Raw genomic sequence first — 19,866 nt, forward strand, 5'->3', positions numbered from 1 at the left:
TTAAGAGGTTTAAGAAAGTCATCTGTGGCAATGTGCTTTTCCCAGTTTTTTTTAATTCATATTTTTTAGAGATTTTACATTAAAAAAATCTGTTGAAATTCCAAATCACAAGTAACAGTGGTAATACTTTAGGACTCTGAAAGTATTTCAAATATTTTCAGTTGTCAGTATATCTCCATAAATCATCATTTTTTAAAAATAATACAGAAAGAGGAGTCATCATGCCCAGCTGACGGAACATTGGATTTAGGCTGTGAATCTGAACTGGATGGCGCAGAAATGGCAGAGGCCAATGCTAGTGGAGAAGGAGATGGAGGTACGTATGACAAAGGTCAAGATATAAACCTTATTCTCTTCGAGTTATATAGAATTCCAGTAATTCCACTGATTGATCCCAACCATTAGAGATACAATTCCTTCTCTAAGTTTTACCATCTGCATTGATTCATCATCAAATATTTGGATTCAAAAGGTTGGCACCAAAGAAAAGTATGCGTTTCTTTGCTTTTTGTTTTATTTTATTTTAATTTTTGACACTGTGGACTTTTCTGGATAATATTCTCAAATGTTATCAGTATATTTCTCCTGTAAGGTGACAGTACTGGAGGTGTCTGGTGGTTGTATTCTATTGTGAGGCATTTTCTGCATTGTGTTTCTTTTTCCTGTGATCACAAGTAGTTTTATGTTTAGCTTTGTTCCTGGGTTTGTCCTTAGTAAATTAAACCTAGGACTAATATTCCTCACAATTGAACAAGAGCCAAATAAGTTATATTCTTGTGAAACACTTTTGAAAAGTGACTGACTCTTCCAGAATTCTAAGGGGGCGTTTTCTGCCTCTGAATTCTGTCCATGTTAATTCATTTTTATCTTTGTCAAGACATCTGCATTATGATCCCATTGGTGTATGTAATTTCCGTACAGCAGTTTTAACAAATTTTCAGTCCACAGACACTGTTGTACTTTTTCCTACCCTACCCACCGGTCCCACAAAGTGGACCCAGATCATGATTTGGGAGGAAGACTATGTCATTAAAGCCTCTGTTGGTGGACTCATAGAAATCAGTAAATTATCTTTAAACAAACAAACTTTAAAGGATCCTTGAGAAATATCATATTTCAGTAATAGCCCAAAGCCATTTGTTTTATTAACAGCTACAGGAGTCTCTTTGTATTCAGACTGGACACTCCTGCCCTTTAAGCTGGTATGCTCTCTGATAGCCCCCATGAGACTGATTTTACTTTGGTGCCTATCTAATCTGCAATAGACATTGTGAATTAAGGTAAGAAACACAGATTCTTTGTAAAAGGGCTGAAGTTGGCTCTGTAGGCTTTTTTTTTTTTTAACCAACTTTCACTGTATTTGATGTTCCTATTCTTTTTTTTAATAATAAATTTATTTTTTATTGGTGATCAATTTGCCAACATACAGAATAACACCCAGTACTCATCCCGTCAAGTGCCACCCTCAGTGCCCGTCACCCAGTCACCCCCACCCGTTGCCCTCCTCCCCTTCCACCATCCCTAGTTCGTTTCCCAGAGTTAGGAGTCTTTATGTTCTGTCTCCCTTTCTGATATTTCCTACCCATTTATTCTCCCTTCCCTTCTATTCCCTTTCACTATTATTTATATTCCCCAAATGAATGAGAACATATGATGAAGTCCCTATTCTCTACCTTTTAAAAACTCAGCTCAACCCCACACTTGTGGTAGTAGTGTGAACTTCGACAGTTCCTTGCGGTTACAGAGAAAACAAGGCAGAGGTGCATAGCAATTTCTGCCTTTCTGGAAGTGCTGGTAAAATGGGGCAAACTATTCCTCTTCAGGAGGATGAAGGGGAATCGCATTGGGTCATTCCCCTTGTTGTACTGCCTGCTTTAGCATACAAGTATGCTCTCTCTCAACCTATATATTGAGTTTCTACTATGTGCTATGTAGTATTTTCAACACTGCAGTTACAGCAGTAAAAAATAAGACCAAAAAGAGACTTCTTGTGGATCTTAGGTTGGTAGAGAGAGAATAAGCAAAATAAATGTATAAAATGTGTAGCTTATTCATTGCCAGAAAGTGAGATTAGGGTGAGAGAGAAGAGTACATTTGAGAAAAGATCTGAAGACAGGGAGAAGGTATTTAAGGAGAAAGAGTTCTAGATGAAGAAGCAGCAATTACAAGGGCCTTAAAACACAAGAGTTCCTGGAATGTGTCAGAAACATCAAGATGCCAGTGTGTTTGGAGGCCAGAGTGAGCAAAGGAGAGGATGATAAGATATGAAGTTAGGAAGTTATGGGGCCGGATGCTATCATGCCTTAATTAATTTTGTCTTTTGCTTTTAGTGAGATGTTCAACTCTTGTAGGGTTTTGAGCTAGAGAGACAGTGATCTCACTTAGATTTAGCAAGAGCTAAAGTATAGCAGAAGCACTAATTACAAAAATACATACATACATACACACACATATATATGAAGGAGGATATATATATACACACACACACACACACACACACAAAGGACAAAAACAGAGACCATTCAGAAAGCTATTGCCATAATACAGATAAGAGGTGATGGTGGTTTGAATAAAAGTAGCAGTGGATATACTGAAAAGTGATTGGATTCTGGATATATATGAAGCTAGACTGAATAGGAGCTGCTAAAATTAGTATGATTATGAAATTAAAAAAAGAATTAGAGATAACCCCAAAATATCAGTGTTAGCATATAGAAAAGTTAGCGCTGTCTTTAATTTAGATGGAAAATCCACAAGGAATTAGTTTGAGGGGCAGGGAGTTGTTGATCAGGAGCTCAGTTTTGGACATATTAAGTATGACATTCATTTTCAACACCCTGGTGGATGTGTTAAATAATTGGACTTATGTGTCTTGAATTCATGGGAAAGACCTTGCTGGAAATACACATTTGGAAGTTGTCAGTCTATAAACAATATTTAAACACAAGAAACTGGATGAGATCACCAAAGAACTGAAGGGAAATTGAAAAGAGAAGATGCCCAAAGGCTGAGATCAGGGGTATTTGACTTTTTTTTAAAATATTTTATTTATTTATTCATGAGAAACAGAGAGAGAGAGAAAGAGAGAGGCAGAGACACAGGCAGAGGGAGAGGCAGGCTCCATGCAGGTAGCCTGATGTGGGACTCGATCCCAGGACTCCAGGATCACGCCCTGGGCTGAAGGCAGGCACTAAATCACTGAGCCACCCAGGGATCCCCTGGTATTTAACTTTTAAGAGCTTGGGGGAAGTGATGAGAAAAAATTACAGAAAAATGAAACTGAGGATAAATGTTTAGGAGAACATGTTCTCTGTCCTGGTAAACAAGTGAAGAAAGTATTTCTGGGAAGGAAGCACCTCAGATGTGTTAAATGCTTTGGATATTTCAACTTATAGTGAAGACTGAGAATAACCATTGGATTTAGCTTTGTGAGATTGTTGATGAACTGGGCAATGACAATTTCTATCCAGTGGTGAGACCACAAGCCTGAATGAAGTAGATTCATGAGAATGGGAGAACAAAATGGAGACCTCAAAAGTAGCTGATACTTTCAAGGATTTTTGAGGTAAAGGGAATAAAAATGGGAAAATGGCTAGAAGGGAAAGTGTAACCAAAAGAAAGTTATTTTTTAATATGAGAGATAAATATTAGAATAATTCTATACTGATGAGGAAAATCCAGTTGAGAAGGAGAATTTGATAATGATGAAGTTGTCCTGTGGCCATGGGCTTGATTAGATGAGAGGAAAAGGGATCTATTAAATGGATGCAGAGACTGGCCTTATTAGGAGTATAGACAGGTGCTCTAAGGAAGTAGAGAGGATAAGTCAGGGTATTTGGATAGAAATGAGGGGAGGTGAGAACACCTGGGAGAGGCTTATGGAAATATGCTTATTGCTTCATTTTTCTCCGAGAAATAGGAAACAATTTCATCAGTGCAGCATGAGGACCAGGGAGGTAGTTTTTCAGATTTAGAGAGAATATATAAAATGTTTGTCTAGAGTCAGGCAGGATCAAGGATCCTTTTAAGGTTGTTAATTCTGAATTTAGTATGAGACCAGTCAACAAGGTGGTACTTTTTCTCCAGTCATGTTCATGACCTCCGTTACAAGTGCAGAGTAGGTACAGAGTTGGATTTGGCCGGTGTTGGGATTTTGCCAGGTGTGAATGAAGAAGTAAGAGAGGGACAGAGGAGTTAAGGGTGCATGAAATGGAATAGTCAAGATCAGGTTCCATGGTATTTAAGGTGGTTGCAGATGTGAGTAAGGGACACAATCCTGTGAGGTATGGTGCAGAGGGGGAGGTCTTACTGGGGTGGAAGGATTGTTTGATTTGGTGTTCTAGAGAAAATGAGTTGAAGGATGAAGGATATGTGAGAGTGGAATACACAAAATTGAGGTCAGGGTGATATTATGGAATATATGTCAGAGATGAGAGGAAAGAAAGAAGGAGCCTAGGTTTAAGGCTGTCAGGAATGGTTATGCGTTGTGCATCCTCTTCAGAGTGGCCCGAATGAAGAGACCATCCAAGGCAGCTGAAACACAATAACCCTCTGTTTGCCCAGCCTAGTGTTTTGGGATGAAATTGGGTCTCCTTGGTGGAAACATTGCTTTTTTAAATTTGCACAAAGATGCAAAGGCTGGTCGTGGCTCAGGTATAAAATACCAGAGAATTATCTGTGTGGATATTGAAACCGACAATTGTGTTAGAACTAGCATCAAAAGAGCATGACATTTAGGAGCTAAAGCCTTCAAAACATGAAGGGGAATGATGCAGGAGTTAGTAGGTAAGTGCAGGAAGGAGCATAGTTGCTGCTATGGTTTGATGGAATGAGATAGGCTGGAGGCAACTAAGGAGCAGCAGGGGAAAATAGAGGTCATCTCTCCCATTTCCAGGCTCAGTAGCACAAAGTGTGTGGAAAAGAAAGGGTCTTCTATCTGAAGGGTCCTAGGGGAAGTGTAGTGTTCATTGGAGAGAGCCAGGTTTTTGTAGATCAAGATGTGAAGGGAGTTTGCAGAGAAAAGATGGAGGCTAATAGGAGATCTTGCTAATTGGCTAACCCCGAATTTCAGAGAAACAGTGGGAGGGTTTTAGTGGCTAGAAAGGGGTGGAGGACCAGGTGGTGGGAGCACTTAGCCAATAGCTAAAACAAGTAGGGAAAGCAACCTCCCCTAATTTGAAATGTGAAGAGGAACTTCACAAAGTAATGTATTACCAGCACCCCTCCAAGCTAATGTGACCAAGTCACATTTCCTGGTCTCTCCTTTGAAGTTGCATTAGAGAAATTGCTTTGGGGAATCACTGAACAGATAGTAAATAGCTTGTTTCCTTGAGTATTTCTTGATTTACCCACTTTTGCATCTTCTGGCAAACCACAATTGCTTCTTTTAGGACAAGTGTATTTCCTATCCACGTTCCACATAAGTACCATATACTTCTTGTATAGCCCATCAACCTTGCCAAACTTATATATTGAAAAGGACTGCTTCCACTGCCCAGTCTTTGTAAGCTGTTTGCTTGTATATGGTTTAATCCTCATAATATTCCTGTGAGATACAGAATCTTTCTAGGCTCTGTTTTTTTTTTAAAGGTTTATTTTTTTATGATAGAGAGAGAGAGAGGCAGAGACATAGGCAGAGGGAGAAGTAGGCTCTGTGCCGGGAGCCCGATGCGGACCTCGATCCCAGGACTCCAGGATCGTGCCCTGGGCCAAAGGCAGGTGCCAAACCACCGAGCCACCCAGGGATCCCTCTGGTTTTTTTAAAAAATCTATTTAAAAATTTTTTTTTTGCCTTTGAGAAAATAAAATTAGATAAATATCTCATCTAAGTGGCAAGCCCAGGTAGGTGTACATGACATCAAAAGCCAGGCTCTAACCACTGGGATACTTCCTTGGAATCACAGGGCACTCTTTTAGCCAGGAGTCATTGATACAATTTGCTTTCCCAACATTTGTGCAAATCTATTCTGATTATAGACTTGAGAATTTGACAAAGAGGAACCCCTGGCTTATCCAGATTAAGGAGTGGAATACCACATGATTTCTTGCAAATTGATAATAAAGTCCATGAAACTGAACCAGTTCAGGTGATTTCCTTGCCATTCTGTTTCTAATACATATTTGAACCAGAAGTTAGAATGGATAGAATTTCTGCACTTCTAACAGCTGTACAAATATACTTTGAAAATATAATCAGAGAGAGAGAAGGTGGGGGATGTGTGGGGATGTGTGGACCAGGGAGCCAGGGTGGGGGAGAGGGGGAAAGGAAAGAAAAGAGGAGGGTCCCACCATCTGTTTTTTTCCTTCTCCTCTCTCATTCCTCCTTTGGGATGAAAGAGTGGGAAGTGCGGAGGTGAATAATAACTGCCACTTGGTAACATAACCTTGTGGCAATCCAGAAAATAAGCCTCTGCTACCATAGAGTTATTTCAAATTAATAAAGATCAACTGAGATTCGCTGTACCATTAAAGAGGGTAAGCAAAGAAATATTTTTTAAAGCACTTTAAAGAACTGGTAATACAAAATCTTAGCAGCTTGATTCCAGTCAGTAATATCTGAATCTTCAGGTTTGAGGTAATAACAATAATGCTTCAGTCCTCTTCTTGCAATCAATTGGCCAGAGAAACATTCTTATTAAATGGGTGATCTTTGGCCAAGAAATTTTGTTTTAAAGTTTTGTTGAAAATTTTTACAATGCGGGAAAGTGGTATATTTATTGATTATAGGATTTACAAGACACAGAACTACAGTTATGTGTATGTTCCTTTGACTCCTACCAGTCTCTCAAGTTAATAAGAATTAGGCATATAGACTCAAGAAAATAAACTCTTCAGATTTTACAGGCTTTAGCTCTAGAGATTGAAGAGTGATTTAGGTGAATCACTTGATATATCTTTGTTGACATCCCATGACCATTTATGCCAATATAAGTGTAGATCTATGTCACCCAAAGAAAATATTTTGGATTTTATGGGGTATTTTAGTCAGAGATATATGGGTATATTTGTGTCTGAGTTGTTTTCTGAGCATAATACATTGGTATATCATGAGTTTTCTCACACATATTAAGTTGACTTACAGTGCATTCCTGGCTGCAGAACCCATACATATTTTATATGAAATGAGAGCATCACTACATAGTCTTCGCCCTCTTCACCTTCTATTTATAAATTGTTATTAACAAGAAAAAATGAGTTTCTCTTTTCATGGCCCTGATTTATATTACATGTTTAAAATCAAAAGCAACCATCCTATTTTTTAAAATGAAGAAACCGGAGAATGTACAATTTTCATCCACAGAGATCAAAAAAGGTTCTGCTTGTTATTAACCCTAATGGCTTTCAGGGAGGAAGCAGCACTCTAGCGGGGGAATTAGTATTTTAAAAGTCTCTATTTAGGGGAAAAAATTATAGAGAACATATATCCTATGTTTTAGTCCTTAGATCCCAGGGTATATAATGATTCCAACATTTGAAGAATTCTATATGGTCCTTTTTCATTATTCTTTACGGCCAGCTTTATAAGTGGGTTTCTGATTGTATGATTCTTGGCAGAGTTGTGTTAACTTAATGAAACATTATTCAGCTCACTCTTTGTTTTCATTGGCTCAGAGGCCACAGTTTAAGGGGTCTTTTTTCAGAAGTGAAAAGTGCTTTAAGATGGCCTGAAGTGTGTGGCTAGGATCTCTGTTGAGACATCAATTACATACAGATGAGGAGCGTCCTGGAGGCCCTGAGAAGTGTACTAGTGAAGGTTTAGATGCCCTCAGGGAGTAGTCACACAGACAGTTTATCAGTGACAATTTTATATAGGGGAGCAGGGAAAAGAAAATGAAGGGGCTGTGGAGCTGTGAAGACAGTGTTTTGAGTAATTTTGGAGGATATTGCTAACCTACTTCGTGTCTCTTTCCTTATGGTGAGATTGGTCTAGTTTCGCTGGAGGTTTTTCAGTAGCTAGTCCGGGGTTGCTCCAGCATGATTTCACATAGGATGGCACCCTCAATTTTTACCTGACAACCATTCCTCAGAATCCTGCAGATGAGGGTCGGGAATTCTTTCATTGACTGGGTCCCCTTATTTTCTTAGGTTAATTGACTTTGTCTTTTCTTTAACGTTTCATTTTCCGTAACAGCTTGGTTAGCTCACGGAGACACCTGTTCTACATTGGTGGCCCCGAGGAACTTAAGTATGTGAAAATTATATTGTTTTAGTTACAAATGGAAGAAAATATGGAGGAAAGAGAATACTCTTCACAGTCAGAAAAGACCATTGGCAGGATATCAGACCTCCTCTGCCCACTCCTTTCTTATTCTCCCTTCTTTGATCCCAGGCACAGCATTCATGAGAAATATGAGGGACTTCAAGTTGATGCAGGCTGGACCTCAAGCCAGCATTTAACTTAAGCCAGTTGATTCAGCTAGATATTATTCTAATAGTAAATGTCCAGAGGGATAGGAATCTCAGGCTCCTTTATATTTGCCTCTGTGTTTTGATAACCTTTATAGTCAAGAATTTTTTCCTTATGCTGAAATCTTTTTGTGCTTTTAATTAAACTAATTTTCTCTCCCCCCGCCCTTGTCTGATGATGAAGAACAGCTGGGCATCATCTCGATACCACCCCCTTCATCTTAACTTCTCCAAGTGACTTACCCCAGCTTTTTGAAACATTTTTGGTTTACTCTTTTCTTTTACCCATTAGGGACCTCTTTTTCTTGCATACTTGCCCTTGAACTGTGAACTTTGATCTTGTAAAATGGATTGGTCAGTTTTAATAGCTTAGAGTCATGGAGGAGAAGAAAGTTTTCTAAGCACAGATAAAGTGACACATTTAAATGTACTTTTCCCTTCTCTTGTGCTATGAGAGAAATATTTTATAATATAGAGATAGAGATTGTATAGAGAGTATGATCTCATAATAAAAGCAAACTCCCTCTCAAATAAAACCAGAATTAAAGGTATTCCCTCAGTTACTCATCTTAACTAGCCAGATTTCTGTTTGATTTATTAGTTTACAATTAGTATATAAGAACAAAGCACCTATTCTTTAAAAAGTAAAGTACTTTCTTTAATGTCAGATAATCCATTCTCTCTTTACGGCGACAGTGTAGAGCCATTTCTCAAACAGTTAACCACCTCGGTACCTTATCTAGTTCCCTTTTATTGTATACTAGAGTTCTCTTTTATGTGTCAAAGTATAAAGCACTCAGTAGTGATGCCCATTGGTGAAGAAAACACCCTTGACCTGTACCAACCTTTTAATGATATTCTTCCTACCTGCTTTTTGCTAGTTTTCATTTTCCAAGTGGATTGCTGTATTTCTGGGTAGATGTTTCGGGAACCTAATGCAGTGTAGAAGATCACAGGTGTTGTGCAGTATAAAAGAAATAGCTTCTACTGTTTTGCCCCCACACAAACAGTTTATTGTGTTATTACTCTACATAATTTTGAGAGGGGAATCTGCAGGAAGGGGTTAGGTGGTGAAAGGCTAGTACCTATAGGATATGCTTTTTCTATTAACTATTCTTATTTCTGGTTTGAGTTTCTCTTTTCTGAGTTGAGAGGGATATTTTGTTGGATATCCAGAGATATTAGTATAACTGAATGGCTCTGGTGATAAATTGAGTACCTGTAGGAGAGATTCTTATAGAGGTACCTTTAGTGTGCACATGTTCTTCCTTGTTGCCTGGGGAGTTTCAGTGTCCTGTCCGTGGCAAACCGAAGTGTCAGTGAATCATCTCTGGACATTGCAATGAAATTGCAGTCTGTCCAGTTCCATGATATCTGATGAGCATCACTGGTAGCCTATGATATCAGCCTGATTACATCTTGTTAGGAGGATGTTCTTACTGATAGACGTTGCTGGTATAATTATCATCTAATTAACCATTCCTCTTGTTTTATTTTGTTCCCTTTTCTGCAAACCTCTTCTGACTAGGAAGAGGGCCTTCTTGGGCAAATGAAGCAGGATATAAAATACATTAAAAACTTCAGTTATATTAGCTGTATTTTATTCATAGATGATACTCTAAATAATATCGAGTATCAGTACTTAACAATATTTAGACAATTTGTCCCTTGAAAGTTTCTTAGAGGAAAAGAGCTTTTTTCATTATTTTATTGCCCCTATTTCTCTATGTAATTTTTGGCCTTTCTTGGCATATTATATGCTTTGAATGTTGTCTTTTATTGCAGTGAGGGAAGTTTTTAAAATCCAGATATCTATGCCTATCTTGGAATAAGGAATGCTTTTAAAGAAGGTAGTCTCTCCTTAGTCTGGATCCAAAAAGGATTAAGGAATTACTTTTTCTCTGAAAGAAATGGATTCCAGGAAAGATTTTGGGGTCAAATCGGTTTGCCTGGTCCTCATTAAGTCATTTTTAACAGTTTCTGGCATGTATTTTGTTACTATATATATGTATCTAGAACATCTGATATGTATGAATAATTTCAACATAAGTTTGATACATAAAGCGTACTCAATCCCAACAAGCTTTTTTAATTATTTGCCATCTGGGGATACTTTTGAATTGTTTGCTTACCTATTTTTCAGAACAAATTTTAGTTATTACTGGTAGGTTTTTGTATGCTTGGCTTTCCTCAGGTAGAATTAATAGTTCTATACCATTGTTCTTAGAAAAAATACATTTTTTTTTTTTTTAGAAAAAATACATTTAAAAAAAGCTTTATCGTCTCAGTCAGGTCCTAGGTTTTATTTGATGTTGTCCCCCTGTATACAGTGCTTAGCACAAAAGTGCTCAGCAAAAGTTTATGAATAAATGATTCATAAATAAATAAGCTTCCTCTAAGATTCCATTTTCTTTTAAAATGTGATTGAATTCTAACTGGGCACAGTGTTATCCCTAAGATACCATGTGCTCTTCAATTTATATCTTTTATTTATAAAAACTAAATTAAATCTATGGTGTATATCAGGATTATTTCTACAGAGAATTATTTGGATAGCATCTAGTTCGATCAGAAAAATGAAAGGGAGTCATTGGAGGGAGAACTGATAGCAATGAAGTAGATCAAAAGCTGTTCTTCTTCCTGCCTGGATTAGACCTGTAAATACTAGTTACCTCTGATAGCCTGTTACTTATTGTGTTGTTTGGTGGGACATACAGCAATTACTATCTTTGTTTCAGTGACTATATTGTGTCCAGATCCTGGTCCCTGTTGTGGTTCTGCCTTCACGTATCTCCTGCCATTTTGAATAAGCATTGTGATTTCTGATTTTGACTTTTACATTATTTTGATTTTTATTTCATTATGCAAAGCCTCCAAACTGTCACTTTCTTCCTAAAATAAGGCAACAAGTCAGGGTGGCAGAAGGAAGTTTATTGACATTGAGTGGCAGGTCATGTGACTTTCCACAGACATACATGGGATGTTTTGTGGTTGGTTTTCATATTTTTCCTATTTGATTTTAGGATGATTTTAAATTTTTTTGTAAGATAAAAAAATTCACTAATAATAAACTGCTTTGCTAAGGTCCCTTTCCATGAATTCCTATTTAAAGCAACAATTGAAAATTCACATTTAGCAATTTAGTAAACATTTATAGATTGACTACTCTGTGCCCATCTTTGCACTTAAGTCTGGAGTTGCCGAACCTGTGGATGATTGAGGCAGAGAGAAGCACCAGTTGCAGAGAGTGCCATGAATTCATATACTAAGTTCCAAGAAAACATGGGAAGAAGAGGAATAAGTCGACCTCAGAGACTGGCATAGTCAGGAAGGCTTTGGGGAAGCTGTTTCAGTTTGGTCTGCCAAGATGAACTCGCCAGGCAAAGAAATGGAGAAGGGTATTTAGATGAAGGATAATCGGAGCAAATTATAGTAAATACAGCAAGTCACTGTGTTCAGGAAATACAGCAGGGTCTCGGCTGGTTGGGTCAGAGAGGATAGGAGTTGGGGAGGCAGACAAAATGTAAGACTAGAGAGAGAGACAAAGTCAAGGTTGCATTCTGATCTCTCCCTTCTTTGTGGCTTGGTTTAAAGGTCAAAGCCTTCTTGTACACTTGTCAGTGGATTAGTAATTACAGTGAGGGGAGCATTGCCCATAGCTTCTGTTACTTGACTTTAAAAATATGAGTTCTAACCCATGTTTTTTAGTTTGATCTCATTTTCAAGTTGAATGGTAAATGAAAGAGAGGAGAGCAACATGGAGACTCCGAGTCAAAAGTCCAGTCTTGCTGGACAGTCACCAGTGTCTCCAGCTTTCAAGACTGTTTCATGATGGTGTGTAAGCCTCCATCTCTCTTATCTCCTAAGCCTCCTAAATAGACTATTTTGGATGGAGGACTTGGGTGAGAATGTGAGAGTGGGAGTAGTTAAGCAACAAATACTGAGAATCTCATTACCTGTTTGAATTTAAAACAAGCAGATTAGCTTTTAACTATATTGTTGGCTCTGCCTAGTCTTGGCAGCCATGCAAAATGTAGACAGAAATAGCATTTCTGTACATTTAAAAAATATTTCCTTGTCTTCATTTTGTCCACCTACGGAAAGGGCAGGCAGTCTTGTGGGGTTTTGAGGTATAAATCCTGGCATTCGTTTTGTGATCACGCCAGTGAAGTTAGAAAAAAAAAAAAAAAGCCCTATTCTTGTTTGAATGCCAAAAAGATATCACTTTCTAAGCTGCCTGTCAGTGTTTGATATTTATTGGATAAAACATCTGTCCTAATTCTTCAGTTTCCTGGTTTCTGTTGTAATTTCACATACAGGGAATTTCCCTTGGCCCTTTCTTTAACATTAATTTTTCTTTGGCTTGTATTTCAGAGCCCAGACTTAGTCCCTTATATAAATATTCAGGCAACTGTTTAAAATGAGCTGTGTATTATTTATTTATCACATCTGTTATTAACAAAGCTACAAGAATTAAGTAAAAGTGAAAACCGTGTATTTTGTCAGAATATGAATCTGCATGAACCTCCACAGTCCAACTATTTGGTGTTTTTCGATTCAGCCACCCTCATCATATACATGGCAAAAGAGTGAATAAAATCACTCATGCGCCCATGTTAAGGGTCAGTTTTTGTCAGTACACAGACACACACGCACCCCACATGCACATACACGCCACATATGCAGGTGCATTGTCTGGAGTTTCTGGATAACACTGTGCATTTTATTATTTCTGGACTTTTTTCCATAAAAATAAGGTATTTTTTTTAACTCAAAGGAACACTCACTTATAGATTTAATTTTCTATTACATTTACTTTCTAAAGATTCCATAATTATTTGATCAGAAATAAATGATTAGGGAAAAATTATTTGATTCAGGGAAATAGGACCATGTTTCAAAAGAGGGAATCAAGGAGGAAATTGACTATGTAGGAAGGAGTTTTCATGATGCTTCATGTAAGATAAAGCAAAATAGAGTTGAGTTAAAGAAAAATGAATCATCTTGAGAAAAAAACTTCATAGGATTGCTTGATGCTGTTTCATTTTATTGTCCTGCCCTCCAGTTCTGGGCTCCAGATTGAACCAAATCTTCCCTTTGGAAACACTAAATATGTGTGAGTCATTATTAACCTGGTGTAATAGTGAATTTCAATCAAACTATGCATTATATTCTCTGATACTGAAACTGGTATCATGATACTCTGTGGCTTCCTTGGGCAGAGAGAAATAGAGCAAGTTAAAAGATATCTGTTATCCTCAGGAAGGAGGGCTGATCGTAGCAGTCAGATGAATGCAAGCAGTACCTCTTACTGTAGCAGTCAGATGAATGCAAGGGGGACAAGGCTTTAATTATACTCACTAATTCAGCATTTGTCGTTGTTTGTCCCTGCTTCATTGGCATTTACCTTTGAAAGACTTACGAATAAAAGCACTTCCTAAGCAAGTTGGTAAATTTGTCCAGTATGTAGAAGTATCTCATATTTTTCACAAATTTCCTAAAATCCAACAGCATTTGGTTCTCCTTTTTTAACTCATCAGTAAGTTTCCATTTGTCCAGTTGGAAATACTACTCTGAGAATGTGAAGTAATAAAACATATTTGCTAATGCACACTTTGTTCCTGGCTGGGCTTCTATTGCAACATTTAGGTCCATTCAATTGGAATCATTTGTCCCGTCTGCCACCTTCCTCTCAATTCCTCAGTTCTTCACACTTTGTAGAGACTTCAAACATTGACGAGCCCATGTGTGTAATCACTGTAAAAGCAAATTTATCTTTGGAATGTAAACTGATGATTAATTTCTAATACTTCTTGAGTAAGAGTTGGCAGAGTGATACAATTTGCTCTAGTGATCATTTCAAGGAGAAAAGCCTTGGAGTCATATAGTTCAGGGTAGCAGTGTTATAAAATGTTTCTACATTTTAATGTTAACTACAACCTTAGACTGTTTTAAGGAAAAGTATCATATGATACCAAATAGAAACAAGTCAGCTGATCTTTAATTCAGAGACTTCTCTTAACTCTATGGATGGGCAAATCCTTTTGGCTTCTTCAACCCTATTATTTCCTGGGCCAATCACTCTCACCCACAGTTCTACATTTTTTCATGTTGTGGTTAAATGACTTGATCTCCCTGCCTTTATTAACTTCCTGTTTCAGTACCTTCAGGATGCAGCTAAATTAAACTTCTATAGACATTGAATTTTCTACATCAGTTCTGAGCTTTAAGGCCAAATATGTAAGTGGGAAATTATGGGTCTGGCCCTGGCTCCCAGCTCTGCTATTTTGTTGACTTTGTTACTGTGGGCAAGTTGTTGAGCATTTCTGGGCTCTAGTTTTCTCTCTCCAAAACAGGGACAGTACCTTTCCATCTTGCAAGGAAGTAACAATGAATTGTCAAGGATGAAATGAGATCACGTATGTAAAGTGCTTGGCATTAAGAACTAGCAATTATTGTCCAAAACTTGTTCATTTTGTTTAGTAATCAGCAATTTGATTACTTTCTGTATTAAAACAAAACCTGACTACCTCTTTTGTCCCCAGCATTCTTTCATGAGCATTTTTATTTCTAGGCAGCATGTGCTTGAGTCTATCTAAAGCAGCTTGAGTGTTCGCAACACTCTGCACGTGCATTTGCTTCCATTTTTGACTAGAATAATTTTTATTCCTCCACCTGCCTCTAAAGCTCAGGTCAGAATTCTCTAAGTTTCTGTTCCTTGGAAAATTTTCTTGGATTAGTGTTAACCCTGGTGCCCTTAAGAAGTCATATTTTGAGCTTTTCCAATATGTTCTCAAGCTATTTTTTTCCATCCAACTTCTTGCCTCCTGCCTTTGACATATGCCTCCATTCTGCCACTAATCCTAGTGCTTCCTTACTTTGATTTTTTCCAAAAACCTCCTTCCCCTCTGGCGTACATAGAAAAGGTTGTGCATAGAAAAGGGTCCGCATCTGTGCTGCTGCCAGAGTCAGGCACAAAAAAAGGTACTGTCTCTGTTTTGTCTCTTAGGTGGTAGGTTTGGGGACTGAAGAAGAGTGGCCATTCTAACCCAGGTTTCACAGAACAGAGAGTGAGTGTGGGCCCTTGTCACCCATGTTAGTGAGACATTGGTTCTTCTAAAAGCAGCCTTTTTGAAGAAAATGTCCTCTGTTGAATAGACAACAGGAACGCTTGACTTGGGCAAAAATGGACAGATTATATGATTATCTGCAGAGGGCCTGATTTCCTTGAAAATAATTTCCTTAAATTGACATCCAACATTTTGGATTTTATTTTCCTTCTCCATGATAGATGACTTGGTCCATAGGAGAAAATAAACATGTCCCATAAGGCCACAGAATCTGTTGAAAGAGGGCTGCTAAGTGGAAGAACACAATGGTGGTTGGTAGATTTAAAACAATTTCATTAATTTACATGCTTTCTTCAAAATAATATACATTGCCCAATCTGCATATTCGGGCTTGGAAAGTATCTACTGATTTCCAAGTCTTGAGGTAGAAATTACACTCTTTTTTATGTCTGCACAATAGCCCTATGGCATAGAAATTATCATCAATTAGTGGGTAAGGAAACTGAGGTGTAGAGAGGTTACATGTAACTGTGACCACACAGTTATTAAGTGATCCTTCTCTCAAATCTAGATACTCGTCTTTTTACTGTGCTATTTGGCTTTATTTTAGGTATCCATTTTCAATTGGAGAGAAGCTCCAAGCGAGTTAATTACAGTGGATATAAAAAAAGGAATTCAAATTAGTAATATCATTATCTCTCTCTGTTTCTAGTTTGTGCAAAGCAGGTAACTGATGAAGCATCTTCCACTCGAGATTCAAGCCTTACTAACACAGCAGTGCAAAGCAAGTTAGCGTCTTCCTTTCAGCAACACACCAAAAAGGCTCTTAAACAGGTAAGAGAACTGGCATTTGTTCTTTGTTTGGCCTACTTAAAGTAATGGGCATTATGTGGAAAAAGTGAAAATCAATAAGAACCTAGCAGTCAGAGAGCAACAGGGATGTCCTGAATTCAACCACTTTCATAATAGTCATACACTAATTTTACTCTATGCTAAAAACTAGGAGAGGCTTGGCAGAGAACTTTGATGTAAAACAGAGGAAAAATGTGCTCAGAACCATAAAAACTTATATTAAGATTTTCCCGTGTAAGGGTTGTAGTAAACATATTGGCTTCATAAATGCATATCTTGAAAATAATGTCTCTCTAGTCTCATGTTTGACTGATAGTTGATGTAAGAAATAAACAGATAGTTTCTTTCTTGTGACTGAGATGCGGCACATTACAAATGAGGAAAATAGCAATTGTGGCTCCTTTTTATCAAGGATGTCCATTGGGGAGTGAGTGGTATTGAATGGAGGTTAGTTGTACAATATCATCTTGATATTACCTAAGCAGTCTTGATCTCTGTGCCTTGCAATGTGATGGTAATAGGAGGGAATGGTTGGAAGGTTGGGGTCTAGGCTCTGAAATAACCCAGTTTGAATTCCTGCGACTCTGGGCAAGACACTTTTTTTTTTCCTCTGAATCTCAAATTTCTTCTCTAGAGAATGTGGAAAATAATGATACATTTCACATGGGAATGATCTGAGAAGTATGTGAGATGAGACATTGAAAGCCAGTGGCAGAATGAGTGACCCCTAATCACCACTCAGTGTATGTTAGCTATTGCTGCCATGCTGGCAAATTCCAAATTGTGTGTGGAAGAGGAAGAGGAGATGCTATGGTTAAATGGGGACAGTGCATGATGGAATGCTGTCAGGAAAGCTTTTACATGTGACCTTTCATGTGAAAACTCATGGCTTTCCCTTGTTTAACTGCTTTCCTCTTCCATATTTTATTTTGCTGTTTCTGTGACAGCCCCCTCCATCACACCTCCTGCAGACCTTACCAAGTGTAGAAATAGAAGTATTATTCTAGTGATATATTTGTAAGAAGGAAAAAGAAGCCATTTTTGTAAGTTAATTTTTTTTAAGTCTCATTAATCTATAACACTTCTTAATAGTCCTATCCAGTCTTCCAGAAGGTCTACCCCTACCTTCTCATCTACTTCAGACAAGGAGACTTAAGAAAGAAACTCAACATTTTTGTACTGAATTACATTACTTTTCTATTTTGTGTTAATTATTGAAATTGCAGTATTTCCTTTCATTGGTATTATATTTAAGATAATTAGTGTTGCATCAAATAGTCTTTGGTGAGCTTACCATTTATATCTTGTAAAATGTTTTAGGCCAAAGAACAAAATTGAATTCAATGTTGAGATCCCTTTTTAACTGATGAAATAAAAGATGGATAACAGTGGGAAGGTCCAGGAAAAGGCTTATTCAGGCGGCAAATAGGATGCAGATAATAAAACACTAGCCAGGAGAGAACAGAGGATACAGAGCTGGGTACTGGTATTTGTGGCATTTAGGAAACATAGATGCCGTCATAAATGAAAGTCATACTTCTGAAGGGCAGTGATTTATAAAATGTGTATACCATGAAGTATTCCTGTATGTGAATGTAAAGATAAAGATTCAAATCTGTGTATTGTCATATCTCACTCTTTTTTACTTTCCTCATTTTGGTTTCATATCATTTGAACATTTTTTATATTACTAAATAATTTCACAACTTTGAGTTAGTGCTTTTGTGTTGCGGTAGAGCATGTGTTTGTGGGAAGTTCCACTTGCTTGCTTCAGGCCTAAGCCTTGTTTTAAGAAACCAGTCCTGTAAGCTTCTTAATACCCTGAAAGAGCTACATGTTAATTTCTTAAAATTGTATTGTATAACCAAATACAAAATTAGCTACTATGAGAATGTGCCACAATATGTAGCAGATATGCTAATGTTTGATTAATAATCAAATTCATATTTGAAATACATTTAGAAAAAAGCTGTTCTTGCAGAATTTTGCCCAGATTCCCTGTAATTGCTGAATTTCTTAAGACAGCATTTCAAGAATTGACTGAACATGAGGCATTTTAAATTGTAGCAGCCTCAGCAAATCTGCAGCTTTCTTTTCTTTTAGATAGTTGAATGGTATGACCATGTAGAATTCTTTGTAAGTGTATATATACATATGTGTACATATATATGGGTTCTGCATTCGTGAACATATATTTTATGTGTATACATGCACATATAAATCTTCAATGTAGGGCCAACTGAATGACCCTAATAACAATTACATTCGCTGGTATTTACTTTTCTGAATTTTTGGCATTATGCTCTGTATTTTATATATACTATGTTACTTAATCCTCAGAGAAATCCTTTATTGTATGCACTAGCATTCCCATTTTTCAAATGAGGAAAATAAGGCTCAGAGAATATAGGTAACTTGCCCACAATTGTCCAATGAGTACATTTTTTTTTTAATTTTTTAAATTTATTTATGATAGTCACAGAGAGAGAGAGAGAGAGGCAGAGACACAGGCAGAGGGAGAAGCAGGCTCCATGCACCGGGAGCCTGATGTGGGATTCGATCCCGGGTCTCCAGGATCGCGCCCCGGGCCAAAGGCAGGCGCCAAACCGCTGCGCCACCCAGGGATCCCCCAATGAGTACATTTTGGAGATGACACTTGAACCCAAAATCATAGTTTTAGATTCTTGCCTCTTAACTGAGACTGCCTTTTAGCATATGATATGTAATATGATAGATACATTTTTGACATTATCCAAGGAAATTTACATGCTTCGGTATTTGTATAGCGTAAGGAATGCAATACAGCATGATCATTAAGAATATTATTTTTGAACACAGACTATTTATGTTCAGTATCAGCACATATTACTGTTAGACACTCAAATATATCAAATATATAGCTCTTAACATTTTACTAGAAGTATATTTTGGGTCAGTAGGACTTTAGTATTTTGTAAACTGGCCAGTGTAGATTCTTAGAAAGAAGTAGATGGAAAAAAAGAAATAAACACAACAAAACAAAATAAAACCTTATAAAAGCCAGTGGCTTTATAAGCATAAGTGTAGTAAAAATAATAATCCTAGTAATAATAATAATATTATTCAAAATAATCATTAATGCAAAATAAGCCAGACATAATTTCTCAGGTCTGAGGCCCCATCCCCCCGAAGCATGTTGTATAGGGAGTGGGTCCTTTTACTTTGCAGTACTACTCATTGTATTATAATTTTAGTCTGGACAATATGGAGGCTATAACGTCCCTTGACTATTGACATAGAATATTTTCATTATGCTTCTAAATATTTGCATCCCTTTTACTTTCGGATCATCAAAATGTTAGTTAACATCACGTTAGAGTATGAATAATAATATATCGTTATGTTGGTAGATTTTTTTTCTGAATAAGCATATTCCAAATAAACACATTCGGAAGCCTCTGGAGAGTAGCAGATTGCTGATTATTACCTTATTCCCTGTCTTCTTTCTGCCTTGTTATTTTAGTTGTAATGATCCTAAAAAATATGAAATGATTAGATT

The 19,866-nt window shown here is 37.3% G+C and overlaps 1 protein-coding gene across 2 annotated transcripts in view; it reads left to right on the plus strand.

The window, feature by feature from the left end:
• The window catches only part of ASXL3 (ASXL transcriptional regulator 3), a 178,775-nt gene that overhangs the window by 67,831 nt on the left and 91,078 nt on the right, over positions 1-19,866 (plus strand). For both annotated transcript variants that reach the window (XM_072732136.1, XM_072732135.1), the window contains 2 exons: positions 208-316; positions 16,189-16,310. In XM_072732136.1, the coding sequence (XP_072588237.1) occupies positions 208-316; positions 16,189-16,310 (231 nt within the window). The remainder of the gene's footprint in view (positions 1-207; positions 317-16,188; positions 16,311-19,866) is intronic.

The sequence above is a fragment of the Vulpes vulpes genome, chromosome 13 (assembly GCF_048418805.1).
Source record: "Vulpes vulpes isolate BD-2025 chromosome 13, VulVul3, whole genome shotgun sequence".
Lineage (NCBI taxonomy): Eukaryota > Metazoa > Chordata > Mammalia > Carnivora > Canidae > Vulpes > Vulpes vulpes.